Source organism: Rutidosis leptorrhynchoides, chromosome 7, assembly GCF_046630445.1.
Source record: "Rutidosis leptorrhynchoides isolate AG116_Rl617_1_P2 chromosome 7, CSIRO_AGI_Rlap_v1, whole genome shotgun sequence".
Classification (NCBI taxonomy): domain Eukaryota; kingdom Viridiplantae; phylum Streptophyta; class Magnoliopsida; order Asterales; family Asteraceae; genus Rutidosis; species Rutidosis leptorrhynchoides.
In genome coordinates this window covers 288825690-288846147 of record NC_092339.1, presented here as the reverse complement: position 1 = coordinate 288846147, position 20458 = coordinate 288825690, and the positions used below count along the sequence as shown (strand labels likewise).

Here is a 20458-nt window from a genome sequence, read left to right as displayed (position 1 = left end):
TAAGATGAACTAAGAGTAGATATGAGTAGAAGCGTTCGAGTATAAATGCACAAGTAGTCAAGTAATTCCTACTTCAAGTCTATATGCCGGTTGTAGTCTAGACTCACCAATGTACCCAATGACTCGAGGTTGACACCAATGAACTCTAAATCCCTACAACCAACGCTCTGATACCATCTGTAGCGACCCGACAAAATCGTCATTGACGGCACCGTCTACTTAGGTCCCGTTACGTGGTCATAAGTCTTTAAAACAACGTTTGACCAAAAGATATGTCGCATTCATTTCAAATGTAAAGATTGTTCAAAGTTTACAAGAATAGTTCCACCACAAGTTACGTTACAAAGTTATAAGTACAAATGAAACTTATGCGACACAATTTAAAAGTAGCCAAAAGACGCTCCATGTATGCATATATACTCGACATCCAATGCAAGTATCAAAATAATGAGCGGAAGCATGTATCATGTATCGTTCAAGGACCTGAGAAAAACATAGAAATCTGTCAACGAAAACGTTGGTGAAATCATAGGTTTAAGTAAGTAAGTACAAGTGAACCACAAGATTTGCAACAATGAGATAATAGTAATACATTCCAAAAGTTTGTTTCACGAGCACCCAATTATCAATGCTTAACATTCCTTCCATAGAACCCCATCACAATAGTGTTAGAACATACACTGTTTCTCGAAAATACATTTCATTCGTAAACGGTAGCGAACCGTTTGAATGAGGGTTTGTCAAACCCATATGACCATATAACATAAGTTCTCGCTTACACCCGGCAAGTGTAATTAATGATAATCGAATTGAGGATTTTTGTTCAAACTCGTATGTAGAATGTTTGTCTTCCTGTACTTGTGTTCACTTAGTTAAAAAGAAACGTTTATGTTTTCTCATCCCAAATGTAAGTGCAAAAGAGTAAAAGTGGGACTATGATCTCACCTTGAGTGCACGAGTAGTAAAGTACTTCAACAAGTAAACGTGTGCAAAGAGCAATGCTAGTCTTGACCTAAACAAATAGGTTGTATCAAATACGATAGTCACGATTGGTCAAAGATGTTCAATTAGTCCTATGGCTCGTTAAGACTCGATCATAATAGCATGTGAATCAAATTGTCATGTTTCATGCAAGGTACAAGTATAAAAGCATGTTAGAACGATTGCACAAACATTTGGTTAAGTTTGATTAAAAGTCAACTTGGTCGGGTCAAAGTCAACGAAAAAGTCAACACGTTCGGGTCGGGTCCCGAACTATTTCTCTGAGGTTTTTTAATCATATATGAGCACGTTAGGACAAGTTACATGTGAATCGGAGGTGCGTAGCATAGTAAACATTTTTCGAAAAATAACCAACGAAGACAGAAGCTGTCAGTGTATCTGGACGGCGTCCAGATTTTCTGGACGGCGTCCAGCTTTGAAGGCTGGGACGGCGTCCAAAGATCTGGACGGCGTCCAGCTTTGTAATCTGGGACGGCGTCCAAGGATCTGGACGGCGTCCAGATTGGTATTCCAGTCTGATGCAGTAAGTTTCTAAGTACACGAAGCAAAAACCAAATAAACACAATTTATGATCCGTAAACAATCAAGTCAAGTATTTTATACCGTTGAGAAGGTAATTTGACGAAGACAACGACTAGACACATTTCAACAAGTAATTTAACACCTACAACAACCCAAAACCGCATTAAACTTTCATAATCAAAGGTTCAAGTTCTAAAAACGCATTTCATGATTCGGGTAACCAATTTACATGTATGATATGCCGTTTCGAAGGTAATCAAACACACGTTGCAACAAAACACTTATCAACAATATTTCATAGCATTTGATACATCAAAAGTTCATACAAAGCTTATCAAACCCTAACCAAAATCGCAAAACCAATAATCATGTTAATGTAAGGTTTTCATGTCAATCAACACACCAAAACGAAGTTAATGAAGTAACTAACACTTTGAACACACAACCATTAACATCTAAACACATTTTATCATTCAAAATCAAAGGTTAAACTAACCCATTTCAAGTGTTCATGCTAGTTACACCAAATAACAAGATCGAGCCTACAAATTACATACACGACATCACAATGAGCCATAGACACTAACTAACACCATTTTAAGTCAAAAACACGAATTTAGAGAAATCTAGAGTTTTAGAAATGTTACCCAAACGAGATGAAGTTGGTACCAAAATGAAGAGGATGAAGAGAGGATCACGAATATGTAATTTATTTTGTTGCAAGCCTCCTAGATCGAATTTAGACGATGATTGAATGAATTTGGAAATTGTGTGTGTGTTCTTGCTAGAGAGAAAGAGAGAGAGATGGAGATGGTTGAATGGTAGTTATTGGGGTGGACTAGGTGACCTAGTCAACTAGTTTGCCCCGTGTCAATTTTAGTCCCTCAAGTTTGAATCGAGTGCGTGAATTACCTAATCGAGATAATTTAAAACGTGTATTAACGAAAGATGTTATAAATATATAACGGACTTTAAAATAGTTAAACGGAAAGTAACCGGAAAAAGGCGGGATGTTACAAGGACCTTGTGCCAGACTGAAAAATTATAGGGTGATCTTTACTATTTCTCCTACAAAGGATAGTAATTGCATCCGACACGTTATTGGACCATGAACATCTGCATGTCATTAGACATTGCCTTAACAGCTGCTTGTTCAACGCTTTCCTTTACAACCGGACGGTAGTTTACCGAAAGGTAATATACTGAGCAAGTATACTGGACGTGTTGCTTTCCTAATACAAGGTTAGCAAGTGGGTGACACAAAACCGCAAGTTTTGAGCTAAAATTTTAAAATATGAAACCCACACAACCCACAAAAACATTTTGCAACATCGATAAAGGGTTAAATCGGAAAACTTATCTAGGGTAAAAGCTAGATTGAATTTTCAAAAGATCAAATATTTTCATAAAGATCCAATTTCCTTAAAGGATCTAAATTTTCATAGTCATGTGGGACTGTAAACCACAGTCGTTACTATCATTATTTATACCGCCGTACCAAAATCACTGATGTATAAAGTGTGAAAATAAAGAAGTGATTTGTGTGAAGTATGTTTTATTTCAAAGTTCTATATTGCTTGAGGACAAACAACGTTCAAATGTAGGGATAATTGATATTGCTCCAAACGAACATATAATTAGTCGCAATATCGTTCCAATATGTAAAGTTTTTAATTGTAATTTCCTTATTTTTAGTTGTAATTGTTTAAATAAATAAAGTGCGAAGACGAAAGACGAATATCGCTCAAAAATGAAGATTTAAAGTCGAAAACGAAGATCTAAAAGGCAAAAACGTCCAAAATGCTCAAACGTACAAGTTACACTCCAAGTGGTTTAAATTATCGAAGAAAAATGTCTAAAGATTGACAAGAATGCAAGTCGCGGAACGCAAATTACACGATATTAAATTGTACGAAAAGACGTTCGAGAAACCGGGACTGAGACATAAACTGGGCGTAAATGTACGAGACATCGGAGCCAAAATTATGAGTCAACTATGCACAAGAATATAATATAATATTTAAATAATTATATAAATTATTTATATATTATATATATTTTTATAATATGTCGACAAGTAAAAATCCCAAAAATTGTGAGCTGGATCTGGCGGCCATGCGATCGCATGGGAAATAGGCATAAAACCCATGCGATCGCATGGGTTATTGTAGCAGGCCACATATCTATAAAAAGCCAGTTTGCTCGAGCTTTATATACATCAGTTTTCATTTCTCTTCTGTAATATTCATAATATATATTTATAATTATAATTATAGTTTATTTTAATAATAAAGTTATTGTAACGTTTAATTTACGGGTTTTAAGTCGAAGTTCTGTCCGTGTACCGCTACGCTAATAATATCGCTTTTTACCGTTCCAACTCATTGTAAGTCTCCACGTCCCAACTTTATTTTCGCGTATCGTTATTATCGTTATTATCGTTGTTATGACTATTGTTATTATTATTATTATTATTGTTATTATTATTATTGTTATCGTAATATTTATTATTATCGTCGTTATTATTGTTATTTATTTGTTATTGTTATTATGTCCATTTTATATAATTTATATTTTTACGCCGTTATAATGTCCAACTAAATATCCATAGTGGTAACTAAAATGTAGAACCTCTGGACAAATGGATTGAACCATATTATAATATTATGATGTAACTTTGACTATTTTTAATATTAAGTTTAATCACCGACCCATTGTTATATAATTTAATATTTTCACCCTTATCACATAATTTATTAAAATTGATAAACGAAAGTGCATTAAATTGACATAAATTATGCTTCAACACCTCGGTGATCTAGACGGACATATGGACAAATTATTGACAACAATTTAAAAGTGTGATTCGATGGTTTGGGTAATATTATAGCTTATATAATCGTGTAATTATAAAAAGGGTAAGACCGTTATAATTTTGGTTTTAACGAAAGTAAAAACTGGATTAAATCTTAATTTAAATAATCGGGGTATAATTTAATTCGCTAAAACGAGATCGAAACGAAAGTTAGATTTAATTTTAGTTAGTTAAATCTTTATAAATCGGAAGATAAAATATAAGGATATATATTAAAACATCATAACCGGACTTAAAAACAATCCATAAATCCAGAGGGGACATATTTTAGTAGCCACTACTTTAACTTATTTTAAATCTCACCAATTTCACTTATTGCCATATCGTAAACTTAAATTACTTTTTATATTTCCATGAAAAACCTTATTCCTTCTATTTTGTCAAATTAGTATAAATTGTATTTTTATTGTCGTTATTTTAGTTATTTCGTTTTAGTTAAATTTAAATTACGTTCAATTAAGTGCTAAACCCGAATCCAAAATTCCCCTTTTAAATAGTTTAACTTTTAGCGATTAAAACCTTGAAAACTCAACCTCCCTGTGGAACGAACCGGATTCACCAAATAAACTATTACTATACGGATAGGACAAAGTTGCCTATATGTGTGAAATCAATCCGAAATCATAAGAACACTATATAATCACAACCAATTCGTGTAATAAATTCAATCTAAATTCGATCAAAATAAAAGGACACGATCTTCACGTCATCAATGACTAACATTTTCTCTTCTCTTATACTATACAGGTTGTTTCGCAAAGATTATTCCAAGATTGCAATCTCTTAATGTGTTGATGAATTGTAAAAATTGCAAACGCCTTTTGCTTGGTTAATAATATTTGTTGGATGTCATTGAACGTAAGAGCTCTCAATTTATCAGGCTGTAATGATAAAGAAAAGAAATGCGTTAGTAAAAAAGTGTTAATATGTGAACATTTTAATGTGATGGTATAATTTGTCACATGAGTTTGTAATTTGTAAAATATGTAATAATTACCTCGGCTAAATAGTTTTGCATAGTATATAATTTGCCAATTTGTTGGAACATAGTGTTTTGATAATTGGACATAGCTTCATTGTCTCCTTTATTAGTAAAGTCTTTTCCAGCAAATGTTTCTGAAAGATTTTTTTTCAGTGCTGCAACTTTATTTGTAATTAAATCCTCTTTTTTAATTGTTTCTTCTTTAAGTAATTGAATGCGTTCTGGTTGATCTTTGTAGAGTTCAACATGGTTTAATAGAAGCTGCAAAGTGGAAACATATGAAAAGTGTCAAAAAAGAATATATATTTTGAGAATAAATATTAAATATAGTTGATCATTAATAAGTAATACGGTGATAATATCAGATGGTCTAATTCCACCAATCCATGTAACACAAGTTAGACTTTGAGGTAGCCACGTGACATTAATAATAGACATTACACATTTTTTTGCATATTTTTTCTTAAATTGTAATAGCTCATTGTAATGTTCATTGCACTTTTTGATAATTTGTTCAATGTGCTCATGAGAATTGTTTGACCAAATTTGTCTATGTAGTGTTGAAATAAGGTTGTCAAATGTTGAGCTCCAAGTCTTCCAATATGTAATAAAGTTTGTCATGTCTACAATTAAATGTAAATTATTAGATAATGCGATTATAAATTTTACTTTAGGTATTTAAATAGTTCTCTGTTTACTATAATTCGATTTTAGTATATAGATTTACCTGATGTGGAATCTCCGCTCATGTGTGCCTGTATTATTCGTTTACTTTTATAATTAGTAACACATGTTTATTTTTTGTAGGAGTTTTGTAACATAGGTAATAGTCATACCTTAATTTCTGATTGAATCAATTTTGCAATTTTTGCTTCTTGTTTTTGTAGCCTTTGCTCCAACTCATTTACATAAGCCTGTAAAATGTGTAAATTAGATGTTTAAAAATCTGGTTATATTTAAAAATGTTATTGATGTTTTTTTTTTAATGTATATTATATTTAAATGACTAACCTTTTTTCGATCTCTGGTTTTTTTGGCAGATGCAGCGTTTTTTTCCTTTTTAATTCGTAGCTAAATAAGATTAAAGGTTAGTTAGTAGAAAATTTATACAAAAATTTATGAATAGAGAGTAAAATATTTATTTTATTTTACTTACCTTTTCAGCTGCATCATCGATGTCTTCTATTCGGTGATCATTTGGATTATGTTGAATCATAGTTGTTTTTTTGTCATTTGATTAGATTCAAATTTTTTTTCCTACAACTATTTAAATATGAATAACGAACGGAAAAAGCAGCATCTTATGACGATTAGATTAGTAAATAGCATTATTATGTAAGAACTATGATGTACAGTTTGTAAGCATTATGGTCGTATACAAATGAGCATAATATTAAACTATATTTAGACTCAATACACTTTTGTTGAATATTCTTAGGTACGTCTGTGTAATCAACAACGTTATTTGAATATCAAACATTGTACTGGATTAAAATTTTAGTAAATGTATGAAATTCAAAAACTATGGAACATTTAAAACTTACCTTTGCAATTATATTAATCGTGGACTTGAATATAAATTTAGTAAATTTAACAAATTTCAAAAGTATGGAATATTTAAAACTTACCTTTGCAATTTACTGTTTCTTTTTAATATTTTGATTATTATCTTCGCATTGTGATTGATGTTTGTTTGGCAAATCGAAGTAATTTTCTGAAAGATACTTTGGAGGCCTTCCTTGTCTTTTACTTGTAGAACTACTTGTGGTTGAATTCTCACAATCTTCTGCATAAATGCAGTTTTTTTTTTTTTTTTAACAAATATATGACATAAATTTATCATAAAAGATAATAGATATTTAAAAGTAAGTGAAACTAACCTGCATTTGTTGTAGCATTGAGTTTCACAAATGCGTTCAAATTAGAAGTAGACACATTGTATTTGGGTGGCCTACCTCTGCGTTTGGGTTGAGGAGCAATTGTTGTATTAGATATTTCATCTGCTGTAGATGAGTAAAAGTGTAACAGGTTATTTGACTATAGCATTTACACAAAACTACTTGCAGATTTGGTCGAATTGTATTTGTAATATTTTTAAAAAGTTAAACTGGATGATTATAGTTTTCAGATTTGGTCAAACTATCATGTTGTTAAGGAATTAGTTTGACCATGAAAAGTCAATTTGCAGTTCAAATTCCATACATATACATATACTGGATATCATATATTTGTTGCGTTAATTGAAAAAATTACGTATTTATTAAATAGAATTTAAAAGTTAAAATACATACAAATTTGATCTGTTGTTTGTTGTACACCAATTCGAACCTCCAGATTGTTATTTGTCGAACACTTTGTGTCTTGAGTACTTGTATTCTTCTTTCTTTTTCGCTTTGAAGATGATTCAATTGACTGATTTTCCATTGTCAGGATCTGTTTAGTTGAATCAAGGTTTTAATTGGAGAATTATACGGATAATTTTGTTGAATATATAAAGTCCCAATTTTAAAATAGAAATATGAAATTCCCAAATAGGGGACGGCTGCTCGTTCTAATCCTTTGGTAGGTCTCAAAGTGAGAATCTATATTTTAGAATAAGCCCAATATATGTTAATTATCTTAATACATATTCAGCCCATTAAAGTTAATTAATATGGGCTTCAATGGAGTTTCAATTATCCACCAGCCACATTAGGATAAATATTCACATCTATTTCTAATCAATAAATATTTTTTGAGACAGGGTCCTCGACCCAAAAGAATTAATGCATTTTATTTTTCATTTTCTTTCTTTAAAAGAATTGGTCAAAGGTTGAAACTGCAATAACGGCGAGGAAATAGCCACAAATCGTCGTCGTTGTATTTTGGTGCGCTGAAGTTTTCCCTCCTATATGGTTCTGCTTTTCTTTTCCTCTTTCGATGACATTATCGAGGCATCTCCCCGCAAATGGTGTATTAAGATGTTTATTTAACTGCCTTGTGCAATGTAACTGTGTTCCTCCATGCACATCTGGCAACTACGAATCGTGTGCTTGTTACGCTAACATCTAGCTATTCATTGTGATTATTCATCTTTCTCTATTCAATTCTCCCATTCTTGCATCACATTTTAAAAATTAAATTTATTGGTCCGTTTTGTACACTGTAACAACTATGATGGAGATGGAGATATTGGCCTTGAAGTCTTCGTGTTTAATTATTTGTGAGTTCATTCCGTAACCTATCATATTTGACGTTTATTCAATACTTCTTTATTGTGGTAAATTGTCCTGCAGTTGCTTTTAATGACTATAGGCTAAAAAATTATGTTACACCAAACAACTCATTTATACAATTCCACCAGTGCAGGAAAATATTGCAAGTTCGGATGAGAATCGCTTTGGTTTACAATCGGCTTAAAAATAAAAATTCAAGTAAAATGGCAAGATTACAATCCCACCAGTGTAGACCTTAGAAAGAAATAAATCATATATGAATCTTTAATTAATAGTAGTAATGTAATAAAAAGATTGTGCACTCAATCTTGCTGATGTTATTTATTAAACCAAACATATAAAAACTGTATGTAGCATTGTGTGTCTAATACACACAAATAATAGTAAACCACAAAACATAATGAAAAGAACATAAGTAATTGTTGTTTAGTGTGCACATAGAAAACATAGGAAATAGTAAAAAAATTTAAATTCAGCAAGATGATAAAAGATGGTCCTCCTTGAAATTAAAATCGTTCCATCTTCTTTGTTACTTCTAGATCATCCGTTGCATCCACTACAGTGTATACACGGTGAGACATTAAAGTTGCTTTTTTTTGCTATCAAAACGAATGACTGGTTCAACACACCATTCACCTCAGCAGGGACGTCATAAGGGTCAACACACTTTTGATACATGTAGAACCAGTTTGTTAATAAATTATATGATCAATCCCTTCATTATAATGTTTGTTTATAATAATAATTAATATTAAATTGACTTACAGATTGAGCACGTGAATTCAACCATATAATACTTCGGTTACACAATTTTGATAGCTGTGAATCAAACAAAGTCATCTCACACGTACCAGATGTATCTCGAACTGTCATAGTTGTTCGGATCCTGAATAGTTGATATTTATAGAAATTAATTTTCAAAGTTAGATGATATGTGCTTTTAAAAAGTGATTCTAAGAATGAAAATTATTTACCTAGGAACCCACTGCATTTCAGCAGCACATTTTTCGCACCACAATATAGCTTTTTCCAGCTCAACATTGTATGTGTCCACAAGTTTTTGCTCACACTTCCAGCACAACTGCTAAAACCATCCTTCATTATCAAAAAGTCTTTTTACCTTAGCGTGTACAACAAAATTAACATCCTGCAATATAGAACATAAACAAAACATTGTAAGTATTGCAAGCATGTCATATACAAATATAGTACAAAATATTTAGGTCAAAGAAAAACAATCTCAGAAAGTACATAGTGTGACAACCCGGAAATTTCCAACCAAATTTAAACTTTAATCTTTATATGTTTCCGACACGATAAGCAATATTTGTTAAGTTAAATTGAAAGAATTTTAAACTATGTTCATACATTCATTCAACCTCGATCAAGTTCCAACGATTCACGAACCATTAAACAAATATGATTATATATGTATATGTGTATATATATTATAACTTGAAACGTAAACAAAATATTAGATTAAATACTTTATATGATTGTATCTGTTTCAAAATGTTTATCAATGAAATTAGAAGATAAGATCAAATGATTGAATTATCAGATATATTGAATTATGATTACAAGTCTCTGTTGAAAGGCCCACGTTGATTTGAGAAATCTTTCCATTTTAACAATATTCAGAAAATGGTAAAGTGATTTATAAATAAGAACAAATTGTCAATCATTGAGAACTAGACAAAGGATAGTGGAAGATTGAATCTCATAAAGACTCGATTGATCTATTTAGTTTCAAACGTACAAAAACGTTTTCAGTTTAAAAAGAACTTTATTATTATAACGTATATAACTTTTATAAATATCTAGAACCACTTTTGACAACTCATTACTTAACTAGTATGATAAAGATAACGATATTTATATTTTATTTTATTAAATATATATAACGATTTAAATTAATATTATATATATTTATACGCGTATTATACGTACATAGCTTTATACTTTTACTATACTTAAACTTTACCTTTACTTTATTTTTACTTTACTTTAACTTTAATAATTAACTTTAATAATTCATACTTTAATAATTCACTTTAATAATTCATACTTTAATAATTCACTTTAATAATTCATACTTTAATAATTCACTTTAATAATTCATACTTTAATAATTCATACTTTAATAATTCACTTTAATAATTCAAAAATCTATTATAAATAGAATTCAATAGGTTTCATTATTTCATAGAAACTTGAAAATATTTTTCTCTAAACTCTCTCAATCGATTTACATATATATATTTACTCCGTATTATTTCAAGATATTATTAGTATAAATAAAATATTACGACGGAGTACTGTCCGAGTGATTTCGAAATTGTTTTTCGAGTAGGATAGGATTAAGGAAATTATGGGTTATAGCTATGGAGGTGATTGAGTATGGTTCATGGGTATGCTCGTGAGGTCAATATAGTGTTTATCATTTCCGTTGCGTCTACGTACCTTTTCTGCAATATTGAATCTCAATATTGATACGTGAGTACTCATAATTTAACTTTTACATACTAATAGTGTATCCCTGACTAGTGCTCGAGTATTTAGGATTATGCATGCTTGTACTTTTAATATTGCCCTTAGACAAGTTAGGTTGAATATTGAATTAGTTACACTTGCGGTTGAGATAAGGTATAAGATATGCATGTCCTTTGAAAGCTAGCGAAAAATTAAGAACTTTTCCTTTAGATATCGAATGGTTTCGATGAACGGATTAGAAGTTATAATCAATTGAATTTTCGATATTTTTATTAAAAATGATTATTATTATCGTCGTTTTTATTGTCGTTCTAGTTTTATCTTATTATTATCATTATTATTATCTTTATCAATAAAAGGGATTTATCATTAAAAATTGTTATTTTATTATTATTATTACTATCGTTATTATCCTTAAAGTTGTAATTAGTATTATTATTATTATCCAATTATTATTATTATTATTATTATTATTATTATTATTATTATTATTATTATTAGTATTATTATTATTATTATTATTATTATTATTATTATTATTATTAGTATTATTATTATTATTATCATTATTAATATATATATCATTATTTAAAAATGGTTATTGTTATTGTTATTATTATTATTACTGTATTATCATTAAGATAATTATTAGTATTATCGTTAATAATGTTATAGTAACTATCATTATTAATATTAGTGTAATTAAAACAAATATTTGTAACACCTAATTATTTTGATTACTATTATTATCATTATTATGAACACGATATAAAAGACGATTAAAAGCTATTAAACGAAACGATTAGGAAATAATGAGTAAGAGTATCATGATGAAATTAAAATATTATAAGATTTTGATTTAGATAAAATTATCGTTCTTATTATTTTTATCATTACTATTATTATTAAAAGTATCGTTAGTATTAAAACTATCATTTTAACAAAAATTATCATTTTAATAGAAATGTCATTGTTACTATAAAATATCATTATTATTATTATTATTTTAAATAGAATTATTATTTTAAAGATAATATTAAAAATTATCGTAAATATTAAAGTTATCATAATTAGAATTATCGTTTTATCATAATGTCATCTTAGTAATTATAAATATTGATATTTTTATAATAATAATTATTATTACAAAATAATACAACTTTTACTTACTATCATTATAGATATTATTTTATCAAATAAATATGTGATACAAACATATTTTACTACCTGTAATAACTTACTTTAATAATACCTATCATATTATCTTTATGATATTAAATGAACCCTATAAATTTTATTACTTAATATATATAAAAGTATATTTTATTACATAAATTTAATATAGAATTTTATCTATTAATAAATAAATTATATTATTACTCTAATAAATCTTTTAAAAATATTTAAAAATATAAAACGACGATATTTAAACTATATATTAATCATGTATAGATTTTTGGAAATTATTTTGAGTCAAATTTACTTTTGTTGACTTTTGCATATTAGTCTCGAGCATTAGGATTGTGGTACACTATGACTTGACCTAATTTGTTAGACAAATATTGACCAACACATAATTATATATAATTAATTTAGGTTCGTGAATCCGAGGCCAACCTTGCACTTGTTCAATGATGTTATATGTATTTTTACTACGAAATACAGTATGGTGAGTTTCATTTGCCTTTTTACCCTTTATATTTTTGGGACTGAGAATACATGCGCTTTTATAAATGTTTGACGAAATAGACACAAGTAATTGAAACTACATTCTATGGTTGAATTATCGAAATCGAATATGCCCTTTTTTATTAAAGTCTGGTAATCTAAGAATTAGGGAACAGACACCCTAATTGACGCGAATCCTAAAGATAGATCTATTGGGCCTAACAAACCCCATCCAAAGTACCGGATGCTTTAGTACTTTGAAATTTATATCATTTCTGAAGGAGGATCCCGGAATGATAGGGGATATTCTTATATGTATCTAGTTAATGTCGGTTATCAGGTGTTCACCATATGAATGATTATTTTTGTCTCTATGCATGGGACGTATATTTATGAGAACTGGAAATGAAATTCTTGTGGTCTATTAAAATGATGGAAATAAATGATTATGATAAACTAATGAACTCACCAACCTTTTGGTTGATACTTTAAAGCATGTTTATTCTCAGGTGTTAAAGAAATCTTCCGCTGTGCATTTGCTCATTTTAAAGATATTACTTGGAGTCTTTCATAGCATATTTCGAAGAACGTTGCATTCGAGTCATTGAGTTCATCAAAGATTATTATTAAATTAATTTATAGTTGGATAGTGGATATTATGAAATGGTATGCATGCCTGTCAATTTTCAATGCAAAGAAAGTTTGTCTTTTAAAAAAGAATGCAATGTTTGTAAAATGTATCATATAGAGGTCAAATACCTCGCAATGTAATCAACTATTGTGAATCGTTTATAATGTATATGAACGGGTCCTTTCAGTTGGTATCAGAGCGGTGGTCTTAACGAACCATGTCTGCATTAGTGTGTCTAACTGATAAGTCGTTAGGATGCATTAGTGAGTCTGGACTTCGACCGTGTCTGCATGTCAAAAGTTTTGCTTATCATTTTTAGTCGAAAATCATCTGCTTATCATTCTTAGGAAATTACCTGCTTATCATTACTAGTCTAGACACGTCTTGCTACATTAATTGCATGAGTAGTGTATAGACAAAATTCTTATCTTAGCGTATCTGCTAAATCATATCTTATCGTATCTGTTACTTTAAACTTTACCTGACATATCCCGCAAATTCCTCCGTAATCTACGAAATCTTTTATTCTATATCTATGGATATTCTATATAATTAGAATACCATCCGATAACCGAAAATCATTTCATATCGAAAAATCCTTATTCAATCGTACGAAATGGAATTCATCATTAATTCAAGTTCCTCGGATTCCGAAATGGAATACCACTCCAGCTCTGAAAGCAGTGTGACCGGAATGGATCAACCAATCAGCCATCATCTATTCTGGATGAATTGGGGATGGGTTCTTAGCCTCCTCAATCATTGGAAACAAGAAGTAGGTGATCCCTTCCATCCACCCCATTGCCCTCTTAACAAAGAACCTGAAGCACTTACTGGCGAACCAATCCGAAAACACCATTTTCTCTCTCATTTCCAGAGTATCTCGTCACGATTATATACTACATCAAATTCTAGATTATATTTATTCGCTCATCCGAACCGACAATCACCCCGGTATAATAGAAGAAGTCAACGAGCTTCGCGCTCGGGTAGTGGCTTTGGAGAATATGGTGCAAAGATTACAAACACCAGCAACAGCACCAGCAGCATAACCAGTACCACCATCATCAACGCCAACAGTACCATTACCACCTCTAACCACAACCGCGTCGTAAACCTCAACTTCACAATCTGTCCCACGAGTATCAACGTCATATGCACCATAGATACCAAGGAGTACCAACAACAATAACTGACGAAGTATTAATTCATAACTTCATTGGAGAAACAATCCGCGGCGATTATGTAATCTCTAAAGTCTTAGAGATTATCTAATCTAGCCCTAACCATAAATCAGTTAAACGAACCAAAATGATAGAAGGAAGAGTAGAAACCCTGACAAAAATTGTGTGTGATTAACAAGCTAAACTTGCTTTACCAACAGCATCAACAGTACCGTCAGCGTTACCAGCATCGTCAGTACAGTCAACATCCGAATCAACAACACCGATAACATCACAAACTCCGTCAGTTCAAGAATCACTGTGGACATCATTACGAATCAATAACGTGTATATTGTATCAACGAGTTATGAAGAATTAACTCATTCCCTCTGAAGAATTAATTCATATTACAAATATGCAATAATGTACGTCCTTCAGCCGCAACTTAACCAGTGTTAACTACAATCTCTGTCGCAATTCAACAAATTTCAATTCATAATAAATCAAGTATATATTTGATTTTACACTTTCATCATCGATGTACCCGAAACTTTTCAGATAACATCATTCATACTTTACGAAATTGAAAGGACCCGTTCATATACATTATAAACGATTCACAATAGTTGATTACATCGCGAGGTATTTGACCTCTATATGATACATTTTACAAACATTGCATTCGTTTTTAAAAGACAAACTTTCTTTACAACGAAAATTGACGGTATGCACACTATTTCATAATATATCCAACTATAATTGACTTAATAATAATCTTGATGAACTCAATGACTCGAATGCAACGCCTTTCAAAATATGCCATGAATGACTCCAAGTAATATCCTTAAAATGGGCTAATGCACAGCGGAAGATTTCTTTAATACCTGAGAATAAACATGCTTTAAAGTGTCAACCAAAAGGTTGGTGAGTTCATAGGTTTATCATAACAATCATTTCAATATATTAATAGACCACAAGATTTCCGTTTATAAATATATGTACACTCGCAAGTGTATAAAAGTATTCTATAAGTTGTAGGCACCCGGTAACAAGCCTTAACGTTCATGTTTTACCCTCTGAAGTACACCAGATCAGGTGTGTTTAAAATAACCTCGAAGTACTAAAGCATCCCATAGTCAGGATGGGGTTTGTCAGGCCCAATAGATCTATCTTTAGGATTCACGCCTACCATACATAGACAAGTAGTTTAATATTACTAAGCTAAGGGTATATTTCTGGTTTAAACCCACGTAGAATTAGTTTTAGTACTTGTGCCTATTTCGTAAAACATTTATAAAAACAGCGCATGTATTCTCTGTCCCAAAAATATATATAAAAGGGAGCAAATGAAACTCACTTTTGCCTTGAAGGTATTTAATTCGACTTGGTCTCCGATAGATATCACGAACCTAACCATATATATAATATATCAACATATTTTCTTTTTTAAGTAATCGTTACATATATATATATACTATTAATACTTTTAATATTTTCTTAGTCCGTAGTTAGCAGTCCGATATTAGTGGTCCACAATTAGTTGCTTAAATAAAATAAATAAAGTCCCCATCATATTCATATGGATCAGAATTAATCTCGACCCATGGTACCATGTTGTCAAATGACGTGTTGCGTACATAAAGTACCGTGTTGTCAAATGACGTGTTGCGTACAATCATGAGGTCTTATGATTAATCTTCCCGTGTTGTTTACGGGTGGTCCTGAAATATATAAAATCAAATCATAAGTAATTATATATAAAATATCATATTAATTAGAAAAGATATGATTAATTTACTTTTTCTCCAAATATTTTCGTAGCTAAACTAGCTTCGGATACCCAATCTTGTTTTAGTCGTAGTTTCTTCATTACAACTCCGTTTTTGTTGGTTCAACTTGCCACTTCCTTGGATCGAGTCAAATTTTAAGAATATGAACTGAAAATACCTTAGTTTGTATTCAAAATCATAGTTATAGGTCAAACTTTGGTGAAACTTATGAAAGTGATCATTTTCCATCATAAAAACAACATTTAATGATCATTTTTCTAAAAATACTTACACTTTGAGTTAAACCATGAAATTTTTATGTGTTAAAATATTCATAAGAAATATCATTTTTCCAGAACATGAACTTCCAATTCAAAGTTCAAGATGGTTTTTAATTATCCAACCCAAAACAGCCCCCGGTTGCACTCCGACGACGTAGATTCAGTTTTTAAGATGTTCTTTGTAAAACCAAGTTATATCTTGTTAGGTTAGCATATCATTATGATATATTACAGGTCTTGAAGTGTTTTAAAAGTCAAGTTAGAAGGATCTATTTAGTTTGCGAACAAGTTTGAAATCATTCAAACTATGTTCTTGTTGTTAAAATTTTATACCACAAAATAAGATAGCTATATGAATATGAATTGAATAAGATTATAAACAAGGTTACTACCTCAAGTTACTTGGACAAAGTTACTGCAAATGATAAGAAATAATCTTGGAATCAAAGAGTGGTGGAGTTAGATCAAAAGGTTGGAAGTAAACTTCTTCAAATGGGTGGTTATTTTGATATGTTCGTGAAAGAGTTTTCTTATGGTGTTTAAGGCTTGTAATTGAAGCTAAATGATGGGGAAAATGCTTGAAGATGATCAAGTATGAAGTTAGGAGTATTTTGAAAGAGAAATGAGGGTGTAGGTATGAGAAAATGGAGTGAAGAAATGGTGTTCATTTATAAAAACGTTTTTAGTTTATAAAGAAAGAAAATGATTCCTAATTTTGTTTTCTTACTAATAATTCATACTACTTGACAAATCCTAGTTACCTCATATCTAGGGTAGTAATAATGTTGATTAGGATGTTAATTTGATGTGTATATGCCAATAGTAAATACGTATAGAAGCTGGGTATAATACGGGTACATATACCCTAGATATACGTATAGAAATCTTGAGGAAACGGAACGAGAATTCAAATATAGCTATCTTTTGTGAATATACTTATATTGTTTTATGTATTTAAGTCCTTAAAAAGTGATTAAATACTTTATGTATACAATACGTGTATAAGCATTATATATTATAAGTATATATATCAAAGAATGTTACGTATAGTTATCGTTTTGAAAACTTAAGTTAGTAGTTTCAAAATATACTTATAACTCATTGTCATTAGTACACAATGAGATGTTAAACCATCCTTAGATCATGTTAAATATATATAAATACATATATATATACACAAACGTATAATTATCGTATGTTATATAGTTCGCGATATCATCGGTCATATTGGACGGTCAAACGTTGTGTAAAACTCTTTTCAAAAACACAAGTCTCAACAATTTGGATTGCTTATCATGTTGGTATGGTTTAATTTATGTAAATATTAATCTCATAAGTATAATTTGGTCGGAAAATTTCGGGTCATTACAGTACCTACCCGTTAAAGAAATTTCGTCCCCGAAATTTGATAGAGGTTGTTATGGATAACAATAAGAAGGTTTTCATGACAAATATAAGGTGATAATGGAGTTTTATCATCATTGAGTAATGTAGATAAAACGATTCGATTATGCGAAGAATATAAATGAGACTATCGTAAAAGAGTGAGATGAGTAAAATATATTCGTCTTAACCGATGACGTAGTTATGATTGATTTTCGGGATTTAAGGGATTTAAAGAGAATCTTACGTAACAAGATTTGGTTCTTTGGTGATTAAGGAAATCAGGATCTTCTTTGATTATATGCAATAATCTGTTTCGATTGCTCTGTCGGATATTTCACTATAAATTTACCCCTTCGTTTCCTTATTTTCCACGACTCACACCTTCTATTCTTTCTCCCTTGATTCTTACTTTAAAGCATTCATCAATATGTTCCATCTAGTCCTGATTTTTGATATACTCCTAACTTTTATATCTGTCATTCTTCTTTTTCATCTACCACCAGAAGAATCTATTTACTTCTACTATACTCTTGTGTTTATAGTGTTTCTAATTCTCCCGTGTCTCTATATTGCTATCTGCATCGATATACATGGTTTGTAATTTCGGGATTATTATCGGAGTTTATATTCTTCATTATTTTTCGGAGCTTCATGCTTTCGTTTTCTCTTCCCGACTTCGAGTCAAGCGAGTAATGGTCCGGAATTCGTAGATATGAAATTCAGAATGAACATAGCTAATGCTCTAAGAAGAAAATGGTAATAGAACAATTATGATTTGTTAAATTACCGGAATACCCTGGAGAAGACCGAGTCATCCAGAAAAATATTCTCTTGATATGTTTAGAGATTAGATAGAATGTAAGAGTCATGTAAATGGCACATGATGACGGTACTGTGAATCGTCATGCTTCATTAGAAACTCAGCATGACTTACTGTAATATAATGACGTTGATAAAGTGTCATTATATTATACTAATCCATGCTTCAGTTCCCAACACTACTTCAAAACATTCATATTTTAAACTCGAAGGTTTCAGAATTTAGACACTAACACAGTTTCTTTTATGTTGCAGATATTACGGAGAGATAAATGATCTCAGATAAGAATAGTTGTGAAAATATCGCCAGAAATATGGAGGATATTTATAATAGAACATACGAGAATATCTTAGAATTTCTAATATCAATGGATGATGAAGAAGATTTGTCTGTGAAGGTTTAGAATGAGAAATAAGATGTTTGCTAACGATTTCAGCAGGCACAGAATCATTTGGATTCTTTGAAGGCAAACTTATTCTTTGTGATTTGTCCACGGCTTTCTTCATAGTTTCGCATAATCCGCTTTTTGGTACTAAATTTTCTATCGAGCGTTCCTAACACTCCTTTCTTTATCATCAAACTTTTGGCCATTAAGATCATCTACAACATGCTGCTTCGTCAGCATTTTCAAAGTTAACTGATCTGGGTCATCGGTTATCAAACCGAGGTAGTTTCAGGAGAATTGTGTTTTTAGAATGATTAATCGCTGATGGTAATATTGTGGAATATAAAAGGTTCCCCAGTAACAATAAAGAGTACGCAAATATATCGCGGTTATAATAAAGTTGTTTTGGATGAAAAGTCGGAGTTGACTTGCTGGAGCTGTGACAAAATTAGCTACTTTGGAAAGGGATTGCAAAACGATCTTCGGTAATAACAATGTCAAAGGAACTAGAACAGATACGTGTCAAACGTTTACTCAGTTTCCGAGGATTTTTCAGGTGCATAACTATATGCATCAATCTTTTCTTCCGTAGATGAAGTGCGGTTGGTTTATCCTCTCGATTGAGGTGTTTTTAAGAATCATGATAGATTTGAACGCTGATTGTAATCGTCGAGATACAATGAGGTTTAAGATGAAATCAAGTGGCAATCTTGAAGAAATGTTTAGTTTCATATGTTATAATCAATATTTTAATTCATTTTAATTGTCCAATGTCATTAGTCCACAGTCGATAGTCCACAGTAACAGTCCAATAATTCATATATAGTTTAATATATAATATACGAATTAATTAATATGTGTCGTGACCCGTATACGTCTCAGACTCGATCACAACTCAAACTATATATATTATTGTAGAATCAACCTCAACCCTGTATAGAGAACTCGATCATTACTGCATATAGAGTGTCTATGGTGATTCCAAATAATATATATAGATGTGTCGATATGATATGTCAAAACATTGTATACGTGTCCCGATATTTAAAGTGCGTAAAATAATTACAAAAATTAAATGACGATAAATAAAAGTGCGATAATTAAATTGCGATAAATAAACTGCGATAAATAAAATGTAATCAGTTAGCTAGGAACAGTTAGCTGGAACAGTTAGCGTGGATTCTTAACAAAATTTTCATAGTTAATTTGTTTGTTTCAAATAGATTTTATTTTGTCATATGTTTTCTTCATATGCCACTTGTTGG

General features: G+C 30.6%; 1 protein-coding gene across 6 annotated transcripts; it reads right to left on the bottom strand.

The window, feature by feature from the left end:
• Nucleotides 1-4953: 4953 nt before the first annotated feature.
• Nucleotides 4954-7905, bottom strand: LOC139857853 (transcription factor TGA7-like). 6 transcript variants are annotated; one of them, XM_071846695.1, is made up of 8 exons: nucleotides 7673-7905; nucleotides 7262-7384; nucleotides 6538-7167; nucleotides 6393-6452; nucleotides 6218-6295; nucleotides 6109-6136; nucleotides 5881-6004; nucleotides 5502-5642 (listed from the first exon to the last, which is right to left on the bottom strand). In XM_071846695.1, exons 3-8 carry the CDS (start codon nucleotides 6595-6597, stop codon nucleotides 5633-5635), a joined length of 360 nt encoding a protein of 119 aa, XP_071702796.1. In that variant the 5' UTR covers nucleotides 6598-7167; nucleotides 7262-7384; nucleotides 7673-7905; the 3' UTR covers nucleotides 5502-5632. The 6 variants fall into 6 exon arrangements, with proteins under 6 accessions (XP_071702791.1, XP_071702792.1, XP_071702794.1 ...); XM_071846690.1 differs by lacking the exons at nucleotides 5881-6004; nucleotides 6109-6136 and adding an exon at nucleotides 4954-5280 and having other exon boundaries at nucleotides 5397-5642; XM_071846691.1 differs by lacking the exons at nucleotides 5881-6004; nucleotides 6109-6136 and adding an exon at nucleotides 4954-5280 and having other exon boundaries at nucleotides 5397-5642; nucleotides 6538-6638.
• Between the last annotated feature and the right edge of the window lie 12553 nt (nucleotides 7906-20458).